At 45.8% G+C, this 21,971-nt stretch overlaps 1 protein-coding gene across 1 annotated transcript in view; it reads right to left on the reverse strand.

Moving 5' to 3' along the window:
* The window catches only part of gch2 (GTP cyclohydrolase 2), a 52,414-nt gene extending 30,715 nt beyond the window's left edge, over nt 1–21,699 (reverse strand). Inside the window, exon 1 of the mRNA XM_043695669.2 lies at nt 21,110–21,699. Coding sequence (XP_043551604.1) covers nt 21,110–21,413 — 304 coding nt within the window. The 5' untranslated portion in view covers nt 21,414–21,699. The remainder of the gene's footprint in view (nt 1–21,109) is intronic.
* Between the last annotated feature and the right edge of the window lie 272 nt (nt 21,700–21,971).

The raw sequence follows: 21,971 nt of genomic DNA on the forward strand, positions 1-21,971 counted from the left end.
CACACATTTTCATATAATGGAACCAAATCTGCTGCCTCAAAAATCTGCTTTACACTGTCAATTATTTGCCTCCGTTGCATTTTTGACAGATTATTGCACATTGTGCTGTAAGAAAAGAAATCTTTCATTTAGTAGATTTAAATGCTTATTTGTATTGCAACAGCTGATACATAAAAACTAAGTGCCACTTTAAGTAGATTTATATAATCACCAAGTTAGGAACCTGCTCAAGCTTAAAGGAATTGTCGTCAAACATAAGCTGTTAAAATCATCTGTCGCACATATATTCACTTTATCTACCTGTGATAACCCCGACAAGGCCCATGGGGAATCATTGCTTAATCTCCCAACAGAGTACAAGTTCCCTTGGTAACAGGTAATAGCCTGCCTGACTGGAATTCTTCATCAATGAGCCTTTTGAAAAGCAAATGTAGATGTGGCACTGTTTTGGTGGGTGAAAATACCTGCCCTGTGAACAGGTAATCTGGAGTTCAAATCTCAGTGTTGCCTCACTTCTAACTCAGGACAGGCAAAATCGACGTTTCGGGCAAAAGCCCTTCATCAGGAATAAAGGCAGTGAGCCTGAAGCATGGAGAGATAAGCTAGAGGAGGGTGGGGGTGGGGAGAGAGTAGCATAGAGTACAATAGGTAGCTGGGGAAGGAGATGAAGGTGATAGGTCAGGGAAGAGAGGGTGGAGTGGATAGGTGGAAAAGGAGCTGGGCAGGTCGGACAAGTCCGGACAGGTCGAGTTACTGGAGGTTAGAAACTAGGATGAGGTGGGGGAAGGGGAAATGAGGAAACTGTTGAAATCCACATTGATGCCCTGGGGTTGAAGTGTTCCGAGGCGGAAGATGAGGCGTTCTTCCTCCAGGCGTCTGGTGGTGAGGGAGCGGCGGTGGAGGAGGCCCAGCACCTCCATATCCTCGGCAGAGTGGGAGGGGGAGTTGAAATGTTGAGCCACTGGGCGATTTGGTTGATTGATGCGGGTGTCTCTGAGATGTTCCCTAAAGCGCTCTGCTAGGAGGCGTCCAGTCTCCCCAATGTAGAGGAGACCGCATCGGGAGCAACGGATACAATAGATGATATTAGTGGATGTGCAGGTAAAACTTTGATGGGTGTGGAAGGCTCCTTTAGGGCCTTGGATGGAGGTGAGGGAGGAGGTGTGGGCACAGGTTTTACAGTTCCTGCGGTGGCAGGGGAAAGTGCCAGGATGGGAGGGTGGGTCGTAGGGGGGCGTGGACCTGACCAGGTAGTCACGGAGGGAACGGTCTTTGCGGAAGGCGGAGAGGGGTGGGGAGGGAAATATATCCCTGGTGGTGGGGTCTGTTTGGAGGTGGTGGAAATGTCGGCGGATGATTTGGTTTATGCGAAGGTTGGTAGGGTGGAAGGTGAGCACCAGGGGCGTTCTGTCCTTGTTGCGGTTGGAGGGGTTGGGTCTGAGGGCGGAGGTGCGGGATGTGGATGAGATGCGTTGGAAGGCATCTTTAACCACGTGGGAAGGGAAATTGCGGTCTCTAAAGAAGGAGGCCATTTGGTGTGTTCTATGGTGGAACCGCTCCTCCTGGGAGCAGATACGGCGGAGGCGGAGGAATTGGGAATACGGGATGGCATTTTTGCAAGAGATAGGGTGGGAAGAGGTGTAATCCAGGTAGCTGTGGGAATCGGTGGGTTTGTAGAAAATGTCAGTGTCAAGTCGGTCGTCACTGATGGAGATGGAGAGGTCCAGGAAGGGGAGGGAGGTGTCAGAGATGGTCCAGGTAAATTTAAGGTCAGGGTGGAATGTGTTGGTGAAGTTGATGAATTGCTCAACCTCCTCGCGGGAGCATGAGGTGGCGCCAATGCAGTCATCAATGTAGCGGAGGAAGAGGTGGGGAGTGGTGCCGGTGTAATTACGGAAGATCAACTGCTCTACATAGCCAACAAAGAGACAGGCATAGCTGGGGCCCATACGTGTGCCCATGGCTACCCCTTTGGTCTGGAGGAAGTGGGAGGATTCAAAGGAGAAATTGTTAAGGGTGAGGACCAGTTCGGCCAAACGAATGAGAGTGTCGGTGGAGGGGTACTGTTGGGAACGTCTGGAGAGGAAAAAACGGAGGGCTTGGAGGCCCTGGTCATGGCGGATGGAGGTGTAGAGGGATTGGATATCCATGGTGAAGATGAGGCGTTGGGGGCCGGGGAAACGGAAGTCTTGGAGGAGGTGGAGGGCATCCGCCGACATTTCCGCCACCTCCAAACAGACCCCACCACCAGGGATATATTTCCCTCCCCACCCCTCTCCGCCTTCTGCAAAGACCGTTCCCTCCGTGACTACCTGGTCAGGTCCACGCCCCCCTACGACCCACCCTCCCATCCTGGCACTTTCCCCTGCCACCGCAGGAACTGTAAAACCTGTGCCCACACCTCCTCCCTCACCTCCATCCAAGGCCCTAAAGGACCCTTCCACATCCATCAAAGTTTTACCTGCACATCCACTAATATCATCTATTGTATCCGTTGCTCCCGATGCGGTCTCCTCTACATTGGGGAGACTGGACGCCTCCTAGCAGAGCGCTTTAGGGAACATCTCAGAGACACCCACATCAATCAACCAAATCGCCCAGTGGCTCAACATTTCAACTCCCCCTCCCACTCTGCCGAGGATATGGAGGTACTGGGCCTCCTCCACCGCCGCTCCCTCACCACCAGACGCCTGGAGGAAGAACGCCTCATCTTCCGCCTCGGAACACTTCAACCCCAGGGCATCAATGTGGATTTCAACAGTTTCCTCATTTCCCCTTCCCCCACCTCATCCTAGTTTCTAACCTCCAGTAACTCGACCTGTCCGGACTTGTCCGACCTGCCCAGCTCCTTTTCCACCTATCCACTCCACCCTCTCTTCCCTGACCTATCACCTTCATCTCCTTCCCCAGCTACCTATTGTACTCTATGCTACTCTCTCCCCACCCCCACCCTCCTCTAGCTTATCTCTCCATGCTTCAGGCTCTCTGCCTTTATTCCTGATGAAGGCCTTTTGCCCGAAACGTCGATTTTGCCTGTCCTCGGATGCTGCCTGAATTGCTGTGCTCTTCCAGCACCAGTAATCCAGAATCTGGTTTCCAGCATCTGCAGTCATTGTTTTTACCTGACTTCTAACTCAGCCTTTCAATGAAACTGACAGTGGAAAGTAGCCCTGCTCAATATATAGCAACACTGTGCACTTCTGCTTGTGAGCAGAAGTAGACAAGACCTTCAATTAAGTAAAATCAAGGGTTTTTGTTTTACACAATAAACAGATTCAGAGGCCTCTAATGGTACAGTGATGGAGCCCCTACCACAGATCCAGAAAGCACAGGTTCAACTACCTGCTCCAGAGGTGTGCTAATTGGCCAAAGAAGAGTCAAATTGGACTCAAAATGTAATTCTTTTTCTTTCTACAGATGCTGCCAGACCTACTTTCTCCAATAATTTCTGTTCTTATTTCAGATCTCCAGCATCAGCAGTGTTTTATTTTGATACGCCGATAGGCCTATATTGTTTCTAGGGTCGAGAGTGGGATGCTGGAAAAGCACAGCAAGCCAGGCAGCATCTGAGGAGCAGGAGAATCGACAATTCAGGCAAGGGCCTTCATCAGGAATGAGGCTGTGAGCCGAGGGGGTGGGGAGATAAATGGGAGGGGGTGAGGCTGGGGGGAGGTAGCTGGGAGTGCGGTAGGTAGATGGAGGTAGGGTAATGGTGATATGTCAGAGAGGAGGGTGGAGCGGACAGGTGGGAAGGAAGATGGACAGGTAGGAGGGGTCATGAGGGCAGTGCCGAGTTGGACCACTGGAACTGGAATAAGGTGGGGGAGGGGAAATGAGGAAACTGGTGAAATCCACATTGATGCTGTGTGGTTAGAGGGTCCCAAGGCAGAAGATGAGGTGTTCTTTCTCCAGGCATCAGGTGGTGAGGGTGTGGTGATGGAGGAGGCCCAGTACCTGCATGTCCTTGGAGGAGTGGGACAGGAAGTTGAAGTGTTTGGCCACGGGGCAGTGGGGTTGGTTGGTGAGGAGTCCCAGAGATGTTCTCTGAAGTGCTCTGCAAGTAGGCGTCCTATCTCCCCAGTGTAGAGGAGACCGCATCGGGAGCAAAGGATACAGTAAATAACTCATGTTGAAGTGCAGATAAAATTCTGATGGATGTGGAAGGCTCCTTTGGGGCCTTGGACGGAGGTGAGGGGGGAGGTGTGGGCGCAGGGTTTGCAGGGGAAGGTGCGAGGAGGGAAGGGCGAGTTGGTGGGGGACATGGACCTGATAAGACAGTTATGGTATTTACAGAAAGCAGATAGTGGAGGGGAGGGGAGGGAAATATATTTCTGGTGGTGGGGTCCGTTTGTAGGTGGGTGGAAATGGCAGAGGATGATGGAGTGGAAGGTGAGGACTGGGGGTGTGTGGGCGGTGCTTAGATTAGATTAGATTACTTACATTCTGGAAACAGGCCCTTCGGCCCAACAAGTCCACACCGACCCGCCGAAGCGTATACCACCCAGACCCATACTCCTATATTTACCCCTTCACCTAATACTACGGACAATTTAGCATGGCCAATTCACCTAACCTGCACATTTTTGGATTATGGGAGGAAACTAGAGCACCTGGAGGAAATCCACGCAGACACGGGGAGAATGCTCGCAGAAGTGCTCTGTCCTTGTTGCGGTTGGAGGGGTGGGGTTCGAGGGCAGATGTGCAGGAAGTGGATAAGATGAGCGAGAGGGCAATATTGACCACTTGGGAGGGAAAATTGCAGTCTTTGAAGAAGGAGGCCATCTGGTGTGTTCTGTGATGGAATTGGTCCTCCTGGGAGCAGATGCAGCGGAGGCAGAGGAATTAGGAATAAGGGATAGCGTTTTTCCAGGGCAAGGTGGGACGAGATGTAGACCAGCTAGCTGTGGGAGTCGGTGGGTTTATAGAAGATGTCCATGTTGAGTTGGTCACCATTGATGGAGATGGAGAGGTCCAGGAAAGGGAGGGAGCTGTCTGAGATGGTCCAGGTGAATTTAAGGTGGGGTGGAATGTGTTGCTGAAGTTGATGAACTGCTCAACCTCCTCATGGGAGCATGAGGTGGCACCAATATAGTTATCAATGTAGCGGAGGAAAAGGTGGGGAATGGTGCCAGTGTAACTGCAGAAGATAGACTGTTTCATGTAACCGACAAAGAGACAGGCATAGCTGGGGCCCATGCAGGCACCCAGGGCTACCCCTTTCATCTGGAGGAAGTGGGAGGATTCAAAGGAGAAAATATTGAGGGTGAGATGTTCAGCCAAACGAATGAGTGTGTCAGTGGAAGGGTACTGGTGGGGATGATGAGACAGGAAGAAACGGAGGGCTTAGAGACCCTAGTCATGGCGGACAGAGGTGTATAGGGAATGGATGTCCATGGTGAAGATGAGGCATTGGGGCCAGGGAAACAAAAGTCTTGGAGAAGGTGGAGGGTGTGGGTGGGTCCCAAATGTATTGAGAGTTCCTGGACCAGTGGGGATAGGACAGTATCAAGGTATGTGGAGACGAGTTGGGTGGGGCAGGAGCAGGCCGAGACGATGGATCAGCCGGGGCAGTCAGGCTTGTGGATCTTGGGTAGGAGGTAGAATTGGGCGGTGCAGGATTTCCAAACTATGAGGTTGGAAGCGGTGGGTGGGAGTCCCCTGAGATGAGGTTGTGTACAGTCTGGCAGATGATGGTTTGGTGATGGGGGTTGAGGTCATGGTCAAGTGGACAGTAGGAGGAGGTGTCTTCAAGTTAGCACCTGGCTACAGTAGTATAAAGGTCAGTGTCAGTGCATCAAACTACCACTGCCCACCCCTCCCCTTGTCCACTGGTTTGCTGGTAAAGTTGGGGTTGGAGCAGAGGGAGTGGAGGGCTGCACGTTGTGACGGTGAACGGTTAGAGTGGGTGACGGGGGTGGACAGGTTGAGATGGTCAATGTGGCAGTTGGAAATAAAGAGGTCGAGGGCAGGTAACAGACCGGCACAGGGTGTCCAGGTGGATGGGGTGTGTTGGAGGCAGAAGAAGGGGTCCTCAGAAGGTGGGCAGGATCTTTGGTGGAAAAAGTAAGCCCAGAGGCGTAGGCAGCAGAAGTAGTGTTCAATATCACAACGAGTGGTGAATTCTTTGATCTGGGAGTGGAGGGGGATGAAGGTCTGATCGTTGCCGAGGACTGATCGTTCATCCTCAGCGAGGAGGTGGTCTGGGGGGGGGGATGGTGAAAACACAGCAAGGCTGGGAGCTAGGACCTGGTATAGGGCTGGAGCTGGGACTGGGGGTAGAGACTGTAACTGGATATCACCAATTTCCTCATTTCTCCTCCCCCAAATGAGATCTGGAAATAACAAAAGGCTCAACAGCGAAAATGTCTAGTCAATACATAATGTAGAGGGATGAAAGATAGAAGGATGCCACTATTCCTTACTTGTAGACTGGGTATATTCTAAGGAACGGCAGAGGAACAACTACTAGTGAGTCAACAAAAAAAGCTCTTGTCTTAATAAAATACAGTTCATTATGTAATAGTAATTATGTTCAAATTATATTAACTAGTCGGATATTGCTACTTAGATTAATGGGAGACATGGATGATGCATCTGTCACTTCAAGATCCACAGCTATTCTCCTGAAATGTCTTCCTGAGACTGTATCACGTCAACAGATTGGATGGCCTTTAATACAGTGAATATTATTAGCCCTTTATAAACAATTATCTTACAGAGCAGCAATTCATAGACCCTAAAAAAACCGTTTGTTATATTGCAAGATCTATAGAATCAGGTGATATTCCTAGATAGCACCATGTACATGCATTCAGATCGTATCATTATGTCATAACTGGGACATGTTATCTTTGCTTTTTAGAAATAAAAGGTGAGGGCAGTCTGTACATGTGTCAAAAATTCAGTCAATTACTGTGATCTCTGTCTTTTTACCATCCTTACTTCTGAGATTGGACCATGCTAATTGGCGAAGTGCTGCAGTGGTTTGCCAATGCCTTGTGCAGGATGGCTGTCTAGGAGACTGTCTGCTCATACTGCCTACCATCAGGGATATTAGAAGGATTTACAGGCTGAAAACCAACTTGTTTGGCCACATTACGAACACACCAGCCAGTGCCAACAAATCCAGGAGTGGGACTCCAACCCAGAGTTTCCAGCCGAGAGATAGAACTGCTGTGCATGCACTGAACAAAACAGGTATGGAAAAGGTTGAAGAGGGTTGCATATTTATCAAATAGTCAGTGCTTTTTTGTGAAGGTGTAATACATGAATTAAAACTTGTGTTACACCTCGAATAAGCAAACTTCATATTCGAATTGAAGGCAGTTTACTCACTGGAAAAAAATTAACAGAAAACAAACTAAAAGAGATTACAAGATAAAAGGGTGAACTGGAATGCAACATTTCAAGAAATATGCAGCAGAGAAGTGTTCAAGGAAATCCAGGTCATGGTACAAAATTCAATCTTTGGTGTTAATTGAACCAGAATAAAGCAGCAGAGGCCAATGTAATTCAGCAGAAATGTAAAGAATGGAACAGGTGATTAAAAAGTTTGATGTTTAAAACTTGTGCGGTATCTAGTGGTATAAAGTGCATTATAATTGGAGGTCAGACCGAACAGCAACAGAGCAAAGGAGAGCAAACCGGGGATGAACAATTGAAGCAAGATAAATACCTAAGGAGCAGGGTCAGCCAGAGTGAACATGGGGGTGAACAGCAGGATAAATACCTGGGGGGGGGTTCTGTCAGAGTGAACATGGGGGTGAACAGCAGGATAAATACCTGGGGGGGGGGTTCTGTCAGAGTGAACATGGGGGTGAACAGCAGGATAAATACCTGGGGGGGGGGTTCTGTCAGAGTGAACATGGGGGTGAACAGCAGCATAAATAGCTGAGGAGGGGTGTCAGTCAGCATGTACCTGGGGGGTGAACAGCAGGATAAATACCTGAGGGGGGGGGTCTGTCAGAGTGAACCTAGGGGTGAACAGCAGGATAAATACCTGAGGAGTGGGGGTCTGTCAGAATCAACCTGGGGGTGAACAGCAGGATAAATACCTGAGGAGTGGGGGTCTCTCAGAGTGAACCGCAGAATAAATACCTGAGGAGCAGGGTCAGTCAAAGTGATGCTGGGGGTGAACAAGGAATAGGGTCAGTCAGAACCAAGCTGGAGCTGAATCTAGGGGCAGAGCTGCAGCGGTGATATCATGACTCAAGAAGTGACCTAGCTTTGTCTGCTTGAAGCAGACTGTGAGTAACGTCTGGAGAGAGATAAAGTGCTTCCTTTTTGTAATTGCAGCCTGCTAGAAAGAAGCAGCACGAGTGAGACACCAGAGTTTGGTGACTAGTGGGTTATGTTTTATAATTAGTTCCTGGGTTATTGTCTGTATTCGATAAGGTTGAGTTAGATCTGTAACATTCACAACGGCAGAGGAACGGCCCCATGGAATGGTCCTCCTGTAATATGTGTGGAATCAGGGACACTTCCAGTCTCCATGCTGACCATGTGTGCAGTAAGTGTGTTCAGCTTCAGAGTTGCTACATGGAGCAGCTGGAGCTGTGGATGGACTTGCTATGGAATATCCATGAGGCAGAGAATGTTGTGGGTAGCATGTTTAGCAAACTGGTCACAAAGATACAGAAGAATGGGGGACCACCAGGAAGATGAGTAAGTGGGGGCCGGCAATGCAGGAGTCCGCTGTGGCCATTCCACACTCAAACAGGAACACTGCTGCGGGAGATGGTGACATGGCCTCTCAGGAGATAGCAGCAGCCACCAAGTTAGTGCCACCAGGACTGGTACTGTTGTACAGCAGGAAGGGTCAAAGTGCAGGCAAGCAGTAATGATAAGGGACTTTACAATCAGAGGCACAGATTGATCTTTTTGTGACTGTAAATGAGACTCCAGGATGGTGCCTCCCTAGTGCCAGGATCAAGGATGTCTCTGACAGGGCACAGGATATTCTGAAAGGAGAGGGGGAGCAGCCAGAAGTTGTGGTCTATATCAGTACCAACAGCATTGGCAGGAAGAGAGACAGCTCCTGCAAAGGGAGAACAGGAAGTAGAAAAGTTGAACCTCTAGGATTGTATTCTTAGGATTATTTCTTGTGCTGTGTGCTAGTGAGGTTAGGAATAGGAAGACAACACAGTTAAATACATGGTGTCTCTGGAAGGGCTTCAGATTTGTGGATCGTTGGAAGCTCTTCTGTGGCACGTGAGACCTGTACAAATTGCACCTAAACTGGAGGGGCACCAATATCCTGGCAGGGAGTTTTGCTCGTGTCACTCAGCAGGATTTAAACTAGTGTGGTAGGGGTGCAGGAAGCAGAGCAGCAGGTCTAAGAAGAAGAACAATAGAGAGAGGGTACTGGTGGTCTGAGGTATTTTATTTTAATGTGAGGAGTGTGACAGTTAAGGCAGATGAACTTAGATTAATACATATATTTTAGCTGTTACAGAGACTTGGTTGGGACAGGGTCAAGTCTGGCAGCTGAACGTTCCAGGATTTAGATGTTCCAGGGGAGCTTGAGAGGGATGTGAAAGAGCTTGGGGAACCGGGTTACTAATGAGAGAGAATATCACAGCTCTACTGAGGGAGGATACCTTGGAGGGCTCATCCAGTGAGGCCAAATGGGTAGAGGTCATGAATAGGAAATATGCAATCACTCTGATGGGATTATCCTCCAACCTCCCAACAGCTAGCAGGTCATAGAGGAACTGGTATGTGGACAGATTATGGAAAAATGTGAAAACAATAGTGCTGTTGTGGTGGGTGATTTTAACTTCGCCTATATTGACTGGGACTCACTTAGTACCAGGGACTTGGATGGGGAGAATTTATTAGGTGTGCCTAGGACAGTTGTTTTGAAACAATATATAAATAGTGCAACTATTAGCAGCCCATAATATGGAAAATGAGCCCTGCCAGGTGATTGAAGGTTCCGTAAGGGAGCTTTTAGGGAACAGTGACCATAATTCTGTGCATTTTAAGGTACTTATGGATAAGGATAAGAGTAGTTCTTGGTTGAAAGTACTAAACTGGGAGAAGGCTAACTACCAAAATATTAGGCAGGAACTGGGAATTGAAGATTGGGGAAGTTATTTGAGGGCAAATCTACTTCTGGCTTGTGGGAATTTTTTAAAGGCCAGTTGATTAGAGTTCAGGACCAGCATGTTCCTGTGAAAAAGAAGTATAAGGGTGGCAAGATTTGAGAAATTTAGTGCTTAATCAGAAAGAAAAAGGAGGCATATGTAAGGTTTAGTAACCTGAAGACAGACAGACTTGAAGAACACAATGATAGCAGGAAATAACTTAATGAATTTAGAGAGCTAAGACAGGCCATTAAATGTCTTTGGTAAAACAAGCTTAAGGAAAATTCCAAGGCATTTTAAAAAGGTGTTGGGTGTTTAAAAAATATTAAGGTCAACAAGTTCCCAGGACCTGATGGCATCTGCATCTATCCCAGAATGCTGAGTGAGGCAGGTGAGAAAATTGCCGGGTCTTGAATGAAATCTTTATATCCTCTTTGTCATAGGGGAGGTCTCAGAGGACTGGAGAATAGCCAACAAGTCTGATGGTTTGAGGTATTTTTATTTTAATGAGAGGAGTGTGACAGGTAAGGCAGATGAACTTAGAGCTTGGATTAATATAGATGTTTTAGCTATTGCTTTGTTTAGGTGATGATAAAGATGATTGATGAGGGCAGGACGGTAGATATTGTCTAGATGGACTTTAGCAGCACCTTTGACAAAGTCCCTCATGGCAGACTGATACAAAGGGAGAAGTCACATTGCATCTGCGTTGAGCTAGGTAAGATGGATACAGAAAAGGTTTAGTCATAGAAGACATAATAGCAGTGGAAGGGTGTATTTCTAACTGGAGATCGGTGTCCAGTGGTATTCCACAGGGATCAATGCTCGACCCTGTTGTTAGTAATATATGTATTAATTATTTGGAGGTGAATGTAGATGGCCTAATTGATAATTGTATGGATGACACGCAGATTTGCAACAAAAACTTCCAGCTCGGCGAACAGAACCACAGCAATGACACACAGATTAGGGGAGCTGTGGAGAGGGAGGAGGATTGCCAACAGCAAGGTATAGACAGGGTGAAGACTTGGTCACAGAAATGGGGGTTGGAGTTTCATCCATACACGTGAAGTGGTGCATTTTGGAATACCTAACATCAGAGGGATGTATATAATAAATAGCAGAATCCTACAGTGGGATCTAGATGTACAGGTCCATGGTTCCCTGAAAGTGGCAACACAAATGGATGAGATGGTCAAGAAGGCATACAGCATCTTTCCTTCATCAGTTGATGCATACAGTATAAACATTGGCAAGTCATGTTGAAGCCATACAGGACTTTTGCTAGGCTCTGTTTAATATTCATAGAATTGCCAAAGTGTGGAAGCAGTCTCTTTGGCCCATCGAGTTCATACCAACTCTCTGAAGAGCATCCCACCCAGACCCACCCCCAGATGTTGTGAAACTTGAAAGGGTTCAGAAAAGATTTACAAGGATGTTGCCACGGTTGGAGGATTTGAGCTGTAGAGAGAGGCTGAACAGGTTGGGGCTGTTTTCCCTGAAGGGTCGGAGTCTTAGGAGCAACCTTACAGAGGTTTACAAAATTATGAGGGGCATGGATAGGGTAAATAGGAAAAGTCTTTTCCCTGGGGTCGGGGAGTCCAGAACTAGAGGGTATAGGTTTAGGGTGAGAGGGGAAAGATATAAAAGAGACTAAAGGGCAACTGTTTCACACAGAGGGTGGTACGTGTATGGAATGGGCTGCCAGAGGAAGTGGTGGAGGCTGGTACAATTGCAACACTTAAAAGGCATTTGGATGGGTATATGAATAGGAAGGGTTTGGAAGGATATGGGCTGGGTGCTGGCAGGTGGGACTAGATTGGGTTGGGATATCTGGTCGGCATGGACGGGTTGGACCGAAGGGTCCGTTTCCATGCTGTACACCTCTATGACTCTACCTTGGCAATCCTCCATTTCCAATGGTTAATCCACCTCGCCTGCACATCATTGGACTATGGCAGAAAACTGGAGTACCCAAAGGAAACCCATGCAGACACAGACAGCTGCCTGAGGGTGGAGTCAAACTTGGATCCGTGCCGTGAGACAGCAGTACTAACCACTGAGCCACTGTGCCATCCCTTATGTACAGTTCTAGTTGCCATACTACCAGAAGGATGTGGAAGCTTTGGAGACAGTACAGAAAATGGTTTACCAGATGTTGCCTGGTTACTAGCTATGAGGAGAGACTGAACAAACTTGGTTTATTTTCACTTGAATGTCAAAATATGAGGGATGACCTGATAGAAGTTCACAAAATTATGAGTGACATAGATAGAATGGATATTTGGAGTCTTTTTCCCAGAGTAGAAATATCCATGACTATGGGAGGTTAAAGGTAAAAGGGGCTAAGTTTAAGAGATGTGAGAAGCAAGTTTTTTTTTACACAGATGATGCTAAGTGCCTGGAATGTGCTGCTATGGGAGTTGGTGGAGGCGGATACAGTAGTGATGTTTAAGAGGCATCCTGAATGGGCAGGGAATAGAGGGATTATGGACCATATAGAGGCAAAAAGGTTTACAGTTTAGAAAGGCATCATGTGTCTGCACAGTCTTGATGGGCTGAAGGGCCTGTTCCTGTTCTGTGCACTTGTTTGATAAATGCATACAGAAACAAGTGAAAAAAGTAATAAAATTTCACAAGAAACATTAATAGCATGAGAACTGAAAACATTTCTAGAACTACCCATTGACTCAGCACTATAGTCAAAAAGAAAGCAGTTACCAGTTTGCACAGTCTTTATAAATATCTCTGGGATTTGTGTGGTTTTATTGCAGGTCAGACACCCCAGAGTGAGGGTTATCTACAGTAAATACAGGCCTGTAAAAGCCATGGTAATGAAATGAGGGGATTTTTCACCTCATTTTCAATGTCTGCTGGTAGACTCAGCAGCCGTGTGCTCAAAAAACCTTTTGCAATGGTCTTCTGCCGAGCCCCTGCCCACTGGAGAGTCTGGGATAGGCCAAACCCTCCATAGTAGGCTCAATTTTACAAGTTTGAATTCCCCACCCCCCACACAAAAAACAAGAATGGGTTTATATAGGGCCTTTCATAATCTCCGAAGAATCCAAAGTACTTCAAAGCCAAAGAAATAGTATTACAATAATAGTGCCAACCTTAATGCAACATAGAGAAACACAGAAACAGGAACATCATAAATAACCAACAAAAGTATTTCAGCACAATTTTTTGGTTGGTAAATGTTAATCAAGCCAGCACACGAGATATTTCAGTTCTATTCAGAGAGCTGAGCTTGGTCAAAAAGGCAGGTTTTGAGGATTGTCTTAAAAGGAGGAAAATGAGGGAGGGAGCTGCAGAGGTATAAGGAACGAATTCCTAAGCTTATGCCATAGTCAACGGAATGCACGGTCATCAATTGTGGAGCACTGAAAACTGGAGATGACACTAGACCTCCAACACCACTGATGTCTAAGAAGGGCTGAAACTTTTTAACTGAATCTTCCAGTATCTGCTGTTACTTCCCTTAGCATCCAGTCTGGGCGATTTAGTTCTAGTTTGAACACTGCTAACATTCATTTTCCCTCCTCTTTACTTTTATCCATTTCAATTCCTCAAGTTACTGATAATGAAATTGGTGACATTTCATGAGCTGCTCCTTTTTTGAGGTATTTTAGGTGCTGGAGGTGATTTCCTCAAATTCCAGGAGCAACAATATGCTGTTGCATTGTTTTGAACTTTGGAAAAAAAAAGGTCAAAACAACAGCAGTTTTAAAAGGGAGAAGAACAGACAAAGGAAGCACATGGTGAGGTCAGTGCAGGAGAGAGAGAGAGAGAAAATCTGCACAGTTACTGCCTTTGCTGTTTGAATTAGTGTATCCCTGGACATCGACTGCATCTGGGAAAATTATCAAACAGTGAAATTCACTATTGATCTTGGAGGAACTGTTGGGCGAAGTTTACAGTACAGAATTAGATAAGTTAATTGTTGTTTTAAATGTGGCCGACAGAGAATCTGCGGTAGTGAGTAGAGTAGGTTCTTTCTTGATTATATGTTTTTTGGAGATAGGTCTCTCGATTAAACTTAAAATATAAGCCATAACTATTAATTTAACCTGGGGCAGTGTGTGCATAGGAATAAGACGGTGTTATTTTCTGGGTCTGGACATTGTGAAGGAGCAAAAATGGCCTTTAATAGAGTGATATGCGCTTCTTGTCAGATGTGGGAGTTTAAAGAGAGTTTAAGGGTTACTGCAGATTATATCTGCCATAAATGCTGCTGGCTATGAATCTTATCAGATTGAATGGATCAGTTGGACAGACAGTTGGAAGCAATGAGGAATTTGCAACAGCAACAGTATGTGATGGATGGCAATTATAGGAAGGGGGGGGAAGAAGTCTCAGATACAGTCACATAGATGGGTTAACTCCAGGAAGGGTAAGAGAGGTAGGCAGCTAGTGCAGGAATCTTTTGTGGATATACCCATTTCAAACAGGTATGCTGTTTCAGAAAATGTAGGGGGTGATGGATTCTCAGGGGAATGTAGCACAAACAGCCAAATTTCTGGTATTGAGACTGGCTCTAATGAAACAAGGGGTATGTCAGGTTCCAAGAGATCAATTGTGTTAGGGGATTCTCTAGTGCGAGGTACAGACAGACGTTTCTGTGGCCAGCAGAGAAAAAGCAGAATGGTGTGTTGTTTCCCTGGTGCCAGGATCAAGGATGTCTCAGAGAGGGTGCAGAATGTTCTCAAGGGGAGAGGGGCCAGCAAGAGGTCATTGTCCACATTGGAACCAATGACATAGGAAGGGAAAAGGTTGAGATTCTGAAGGGAGATTACAGAGAGTTAGGCAGGAATTTAAAAAGGAGGTCCTTGAGTGTAGTAATATCTGGATTACTCCCGGTGGTACGAGCTCGTGAGGGCAGGAATAGGAGGATAGAGCAGATGAATGCATGGCTGAGGAGCTGGTGTATGGAGGAAGGATTCACATTTTTGGATCATTGGAATCTCTTTTGGGGTAGAAGTGACCTGTACAAGAAGGATGAATTGCACCTAAATTGGAAGGGGACTAATATACTGGCAGGGAAATTTGCTCGAGTTGCTCGGGAGGATTTAAACTAGTAAGGTGGGGGGTGGGACTCAGGAAGATAGTGAGGAAAGAGATCAATCTGAGACTGGTACAGTTGAGAACAGAAGCGAGTCAAACAATCAGGGCAGGCAGGGACAAGGCAGTTTCTGGATTAGTGGTGCTGGAAGAGCACAGCAGTTCAGGCAGCATCCAAGGAGAAGCGAAATCAACGTTTCGGGCAAAAGCCCTTCATCAGGAATCAGGGGACAAGGTAGGACTAATAAATTAAACCACATTTATTTCAATGCAAGGGGCCTAACAGGAAAGGCAGATGAACTCAGGGCATGGTTAAAAACATGGGACTGGGATATCATAGCAATTACAGAAACATGGCTCAGGGATGGGTAGGACTGGTAGCTTAATGTTCCAGGATACAAATGCGACAGGAAGGATAGAAAGGGAGGCAAGAGAGGAAGGGAGGGTGGCCTTTTTGATAAGGGATAGCATTACAGCTGTGCTGAAGGAGGACATTCTTGGAAATACATCCAGGGAAGTTATTTGGGTGGAACTGAGAAATAAGAAAGGGATGATAACCTTATTGGGATTGTATTATAGACCCCCTAATAGTCAGAGGGAAATTGAAAAACAAACTTGTAAGGAGATTTCAGCTATCTGTAAGAATAGGGTGGTTATGGTTGGGGATTTTAACTTTCCAAACATCGACTGGGACTGCCATAGTGTTAAGGGTTGAGATGGAGAGGGATTTGTAAAGTGTATGCAAGACAATTTTCTGATTCAGTACCTACTGGAGAAGGTGCAAAACTTGGGAAATAAGGCAGGACAGGCGACTGAGGTGTCAGTGGGGGAGCACTTTAGGGCCAGCGACCATAATTCTATTAGATTTAAAATAATGATGGAAAAGGATAGACCAGATCTTAAAGTTGAAGTTCTAAATTTGAGAAAGGCCAATTTTGACCGTATTAGGCAAGAACTTTCAAAAGCTGATTGGGGGCAGATGTTCACAGGTAAAGGGACGGTTAGAAAATGGGATGCCTTCAGAAATGAGATAACGAGAAACCAGAGAAAGTATATTCCTGTCAGGGTGAAAGGAAAGGCTGGTAGGTATAGGGAATGCTGGATGATTCAAGAAATTGAGGGTTTGGTTAAAAAGAAGGAAGCATATGTCAGGTATAGACAAGATAGATCGAGTGAATCCTTAGAAGAGTATAAAGGAAGTAGGAGTATACTTAAGAGGGAAATCAGGAGGGCAAAAAGGGGACATGAGATAGCTTTGGCAAATAAAATTAAGAAGAGTCCAAAAAGTTTTCACAAATACATTAAGGACAAAAAGGTAACGAGGGAGAGAATAAGGCCCCTCAAAGATCAGCAAAGCGACCTTTGTGTGGAGCCGCAGAAAATGGGGGAGATACTAAATGAGTATTTTGCATCAGTATTTACTGTGGAAAAGGATATGGAAGATACAGACTGTAGAGAAATAAATGGTGATATCTTGCAAAATGTCCAGATTACAGAGGAGGCTGTGCTGGAAGTCTTGAAACGGGTAAAGGTGGATAAATCCCCAGGACCTGATCAGGTGTACCCGAGAACTCTGTGGAAAGCTAGAGAAGTGATTTCTGGGCCTCTTGCTGAGATATTTGTATCATTGATAGTCACAGGTGAGGTGCCGGAAGACTGGAGGTTGGCTAACGTGGTGCCACTGTTTAAGAAGGGTGGTAAGGACAAGCCAGGGAGCTAAACAGCAGTGAGCCTGACATCAGTGGTGGGCAAGTTGTTGGAGGGAATCCTGAGGGACAGGATATCCATGTATTTGGAACGGCAAGGACTGATTAGGGATAGTCAACATGGTTTTGTGCGTGGGAAATCATGTCTCACAAACTTGATTTAGTTTTTTGAGCAAGTAACAAAGAGGATTGATGAGGGCAGAGTAGTAAATGTGATTCATATGGACTTCAATAAGGCATTCAACAAGGTTCCCCATGGGAAACTGATTAGCAAGGTTAGATCGCATGGAATACAGGGAGAACTAGCCATATAGAACTGGCTCAAAGATAGAAGACAGAGGGTGGTGGTGGAGGGTTGTTTTTCAGACTGGGGCCTGTGACCAGTGGAGTGCCACAATGATTAGTGCTGGGTCCCCTACGTTTTGTCATTTACATAAATGATTTGGATGCGAGCATAAGAGGTACAGTTAGTAAGTTTGCAGATGACACCAAAATTGGAGGTGTATTGGACAGCGAAGAGAGTTACCTCAGAATCCAACAGGATCTGGACCAGATGGGCCAATGGGCTGAGAAGTGGCAGATGGAGTTTAATTCAGATAAATTCGAGGTGCTGCATTTTGGGAAAGCAAACCTTAGTAGGACTTATACACTTAATGGTAAGGTCCTAGGGAGTGTTGCTGAACAAAGCGACCTTGGAGTGTAGGTTCATAGCTCCTTGAAAGTGGAGTCGCAGGTAGATAGAATAGTGAAGAAGGCATTTGGTATGCTTTCCTTTATTGGTCAAAGTATTGCGCACAGGAGTTGGGAGGTCATGTTGTGGCTGTACAGGACATTGGTTAGGCCACTGTTGGAATATTGTGTGCAATTCTCGTCTCCTTCCTATCGGAACGATGTTGTGAATCTTGAAAAGGTTCAGAAAAGATTTACAAGGATGTTGCCAAGCTATCGGGTGAGGCTGAACATGCTGGGACTGTTTTCCCTGGAGTGTCAGAGGCTGAGGGATGACCTTGTAGAGGTTTACAAAATTATGAGGGGCATGGATAGGGTAAATAGGCAAAGTCTTTTCCTTGGGGTGTGGGAGTCCAGAACGAGAGGGCATAGGTTTAGGGGGAGAGGGGAAAGATATAAGAGATTAGATTAGATTACTTACAGTGTGGAAACAGGCCCTTCGGCCCAACAAGTCCACACCGACCCGCCGAAGCGTAACTCACCCAGACCCATTCTCCTACATTTACCCCTTCACCTAACACTACGGGCAATTTAGCATGGCCAATTCACCTGACCTGCACATTTTTGGATTGTGGGAGGAAACCGGAGCACCCGGAGGAAACCCACGCAGACACGGGGAGAATGTGCAAACTCCACACAGAGAGTCGCCTGAGGCGGGAATTGAACCCGGGTCTCTGGCGCTGTGAAGCAGGAGTGCTAACCACTGTGCTACCGTGCCGCCCACCAGAGAGACATAAGAAAGAGGCAACTTTTTCATGCAGGGGGTGGTACATGTATGGAATGAGCTGCCAGAGGAACTGGTGGAGGTTGGTACAATTGCAACATTTAAGAGGCATTTGGATGGGTGTATGAATAGGAAGGGTTTGGAGGGATGTGGGCCAGGTGCTGGCAGGTGGGACTAGAGTGAGTTGTGATATCTGGTCGGCATGGACAGGTTGGACCTAAGGGTCTGTTTCCATGCTGTACACCTCTATGACTCTATGATGCATAGCACTTACTTAATATGACAGCCTCAACCTCTGCCTCCACAAGATGATTTATATCTTAAAATTTCCCTGCCATTTGATTAACATTTTACTACTTGCATAAAATATGCTTTAACTTACAAAAAAAGGGTGAGGAACACATGGTTGTCACTGTTCCCATGAACCTATAACAATGTCAAATAGCATTTATTGAGTGCCATTAGGTAGCAAAACATTCCAATGGACTTTACAGGAACATTATTAAACAGAATTTGACATCAACTAAATAATGGTAGATATGGATAGCTGAACTAAAGCTTTGTCAAAGAAGTAACAAATGAAAGGCATCACAGAGGAATTAATCAGCCACAATTGTATAGAGATGGGGAAAGTATATAGTGTTACAATCCATTATGAAGCACATAACAAGTGCAGAGACTTTGCCATTGTAGCCCTATGGACATTGTCAAATGTATTGACCATTGTGGTTTTCAGATATTAGTAGGCTAGATGGAGTAAACCCTCAGTAAAAGCAGAAGAACATATATTTTTAACATTACTTCTGTTTTTATCAAAAATAGAGCAGTAATATGGACAGAACTGATTTAAGTTGTGCTCTCAAAGCCTGTCTTCATCCTCATTGCTGCTGATAATATTGCAGCAGGATAAATTTCAGAATGGAGGACATTGCAATGTAGAGATAAGTACATATAAAAAGTAAACAAGGTTAATAATGATGAATTACAGAGCTGTTAAATTGAAAGATAGCACCTCCAACAATGGAATGATCCCTCGGTACTGTATTGGTAGTGCACAAGGAGAATTCACAGTATAGAAGAAAGAATTTTATCAGGTAAATGAGATATAATTTATTCCAGTTTTAAAACTCAACCCAAGAATAAGCTCTATACTACTACAAAGATTGTTTGAAACACCTCACCTTAAATCTGTCACCTAAGGTCCTACTTTACTCTTTCATTGGTCGTCATGATCTTATCACTGGTGGTGGTGCTTACTGCAGTTAAATTAAGTATTAATCCCTTCAAACCCATAGGTAATAGTTTCTAACAAAAGTGCCAACTCAGGTGAAGGCAATAAAAGTACAATACAATAATGTTTAGTAATCTTCTTGAACTATTGGGAACCATGAATAAAGATAATGTAAGAAGCTTGATGGTGAGGAGATTAGATATTTTAAGGTAATTGATTATTGTTATGCCTCAAGGGGTAGAGCACTTCCTTACTTTGTCCCGTTCCGATTCTCTCCCTTCCATTCCCACCTCCCACCACTGAACCCTGTTTTGAGAGCATGTACACTTCATTGTACATGCATAGTGCAGTACTTATGTATGACAACACATACAATCTAATAATGTCTGTAATGTCTGATACCACGCAAATCCATGTTGCTGCATTAGCACACCTGCATGGTTGTCTGCAATTGATGGTGTCAGGAAACCGGCAAATGTTAAAACAGTTCCCTCTATTTATGGACTGACTCAGGAGAGGAAACATCCTTTCAGGATCATTCAGACATTCCAATCAAGTAATTCAATATACTTCTAAACACCAATAGAAACAACCCATTTTGTCCAACCTATCCTCATAAGATAACCCACACATTCCTGTACCAATCTAGTAAATCTCCTCCAAACTATTTCCAATGCATTTACATTCCTGCTAAATCAGGAAACCAAAACTGCAAACAATATTCAAGTTGTGATCTCACTAAGAACTTATGTAAGTGGAGATGGGTCATTGCCTGCCACATGTTTAGTGTATTTTACTCGTTACTTAATGAACCAACCCCTGCATGTTGTCCAGGTTTTGCTGCATTTGGGTATCAGCTGTTTCAGCATCTGAGAAGTGTAAGTGATGCTGAATGTTGTGCAATCACCAGTGAACATCCAACTTCCCACCTCACCATGAAGGGAAATTCATTGAAGATGGAAGATGATGTTTTGGACAGGGTACTGCCCTGTCGAACTCCTGCAGAGATATCCTGGAGCTGTGATGAGTGCCCTCAAGTCTCTGTGCTCCAGTCTCTGGAGTGGGATTCAAATCCACAACGTTTTGAGTCACAGCAGACACTGGTAGCTGGCACTATAGAAGGAGCATTTAATCCTTCCCCAACCCCTGGCTATCAGTGTTTAACAAAACGCCCTCTGACCAGGCAGTGTTGACCCAGTCAGTATTTGGGTCATGAGAACGTGTGACAACTTCTAACTCAGTGATTGAATGGCATCAGCCCCGCAGGGGGGTCTCCTGCTGCTCACAAATGTTGGGCGGTCAATCAAAACCAATGGATCATCATACTATTAATCTCCACACAAGCTGTTTCTACCCGGTTCTGACTTAAACTTTTCATCGACAGTGGAGTGAATGATGATTTTTCTCTTGCGCGCCAATCTTGAAGACGGTCACAGCTAACGGTCTGCTATAAATGCTAGATGTGAAATAAACTTTAACCATGCCCTGCAGTTGCCGGCTCAACTTGGCAAAGGCAGCACGTGAAAGGCAACAAACAAAATGAGCGGTCGATTGGAATTGCAAACTTTACCGGGAATGTTTTCTTGGTAACCTTTGGTGAAGAACTGCATTGCTCTAGCGGCTCTTCTGGGAGTCTTTCGCAGACCCTGCCTCTCTGGGTCCTCCCCTAACCCCCTCAGGATGCTGGTGTAGGCTTCCTCCAGAACAGCCAGGGCATCTTCCCCTCCTCGCTTCTTCTCGTCCTTCCACTGCACCGTGGCTTTCTTGGAATCTGCAGGCAAGTCGCTGTAGCCCTCAAACCAACTGGCCACAAACTTCTTGGTGCAGCAGAGCCTGTTGGTTTCCGGAGTGACTATCTGTTTGGCGTATTCCATGCTGCCCAGGCTGCAGTACACGGATGTGTCCAGTGGCGCCGTGCTGACACTGCCCACTCCCAACTTGCGCTTCTATTTATACCTCAAGAGATTACAGGAGCCTTCTCTGCGTTGCTCACACGTCAGAGCCCTATATTAAAACGCTTGGCCCCGGAGGCAGGGGAAGGCTGGAGCGAAAGGCAATTGTCTTCAGACAGATAAGGATGTTTCCACGGTTCACACTCCCAGTGCTCAGTGCAGCACTGCTATTAAAGTCCGTGACTAATTTTAAAATTGACAACAATTGTTGGAACTCTGTGGAAAGCAGCAAGTGGACCTTATCGCAACCGGCCATAAAGTATCCAGCCAACTAACTATAAATACGATGACACACGTCAAAGCCAAATATATGATCTGGCAATGTTCGAAGTAGATTTCATGATAGCACATTGTGGGATGAGGGTGTAGAAATGTCAGAAACATGGATCTTAATGAATGCAACAGGAATAACGTGTGCGTCTTTGATGTTATAAAACAATCGCTGTGCTTAACGGGGCTGCGACAAACCAACTTGTGACA

Source organism: Chiloscyllium plagiosum, unplaced genomic scaffold (genome assembly GCF_037043375.1).
Source record: "Chiloscyllium plagiosum isolate Xiang-an unplaced genomic scaffold, Cpla_swu_hap1 HiC_scaffold_10, whole genome shotgun sequence".
NCBI classification, from domain to species: Eukaryota; Metazoa; Chordata; class Chondrichthyes; order Orectolobiformes; family Hemiscylliidae; genus Chiloscyllium; species Chiloscyllium plagiosum.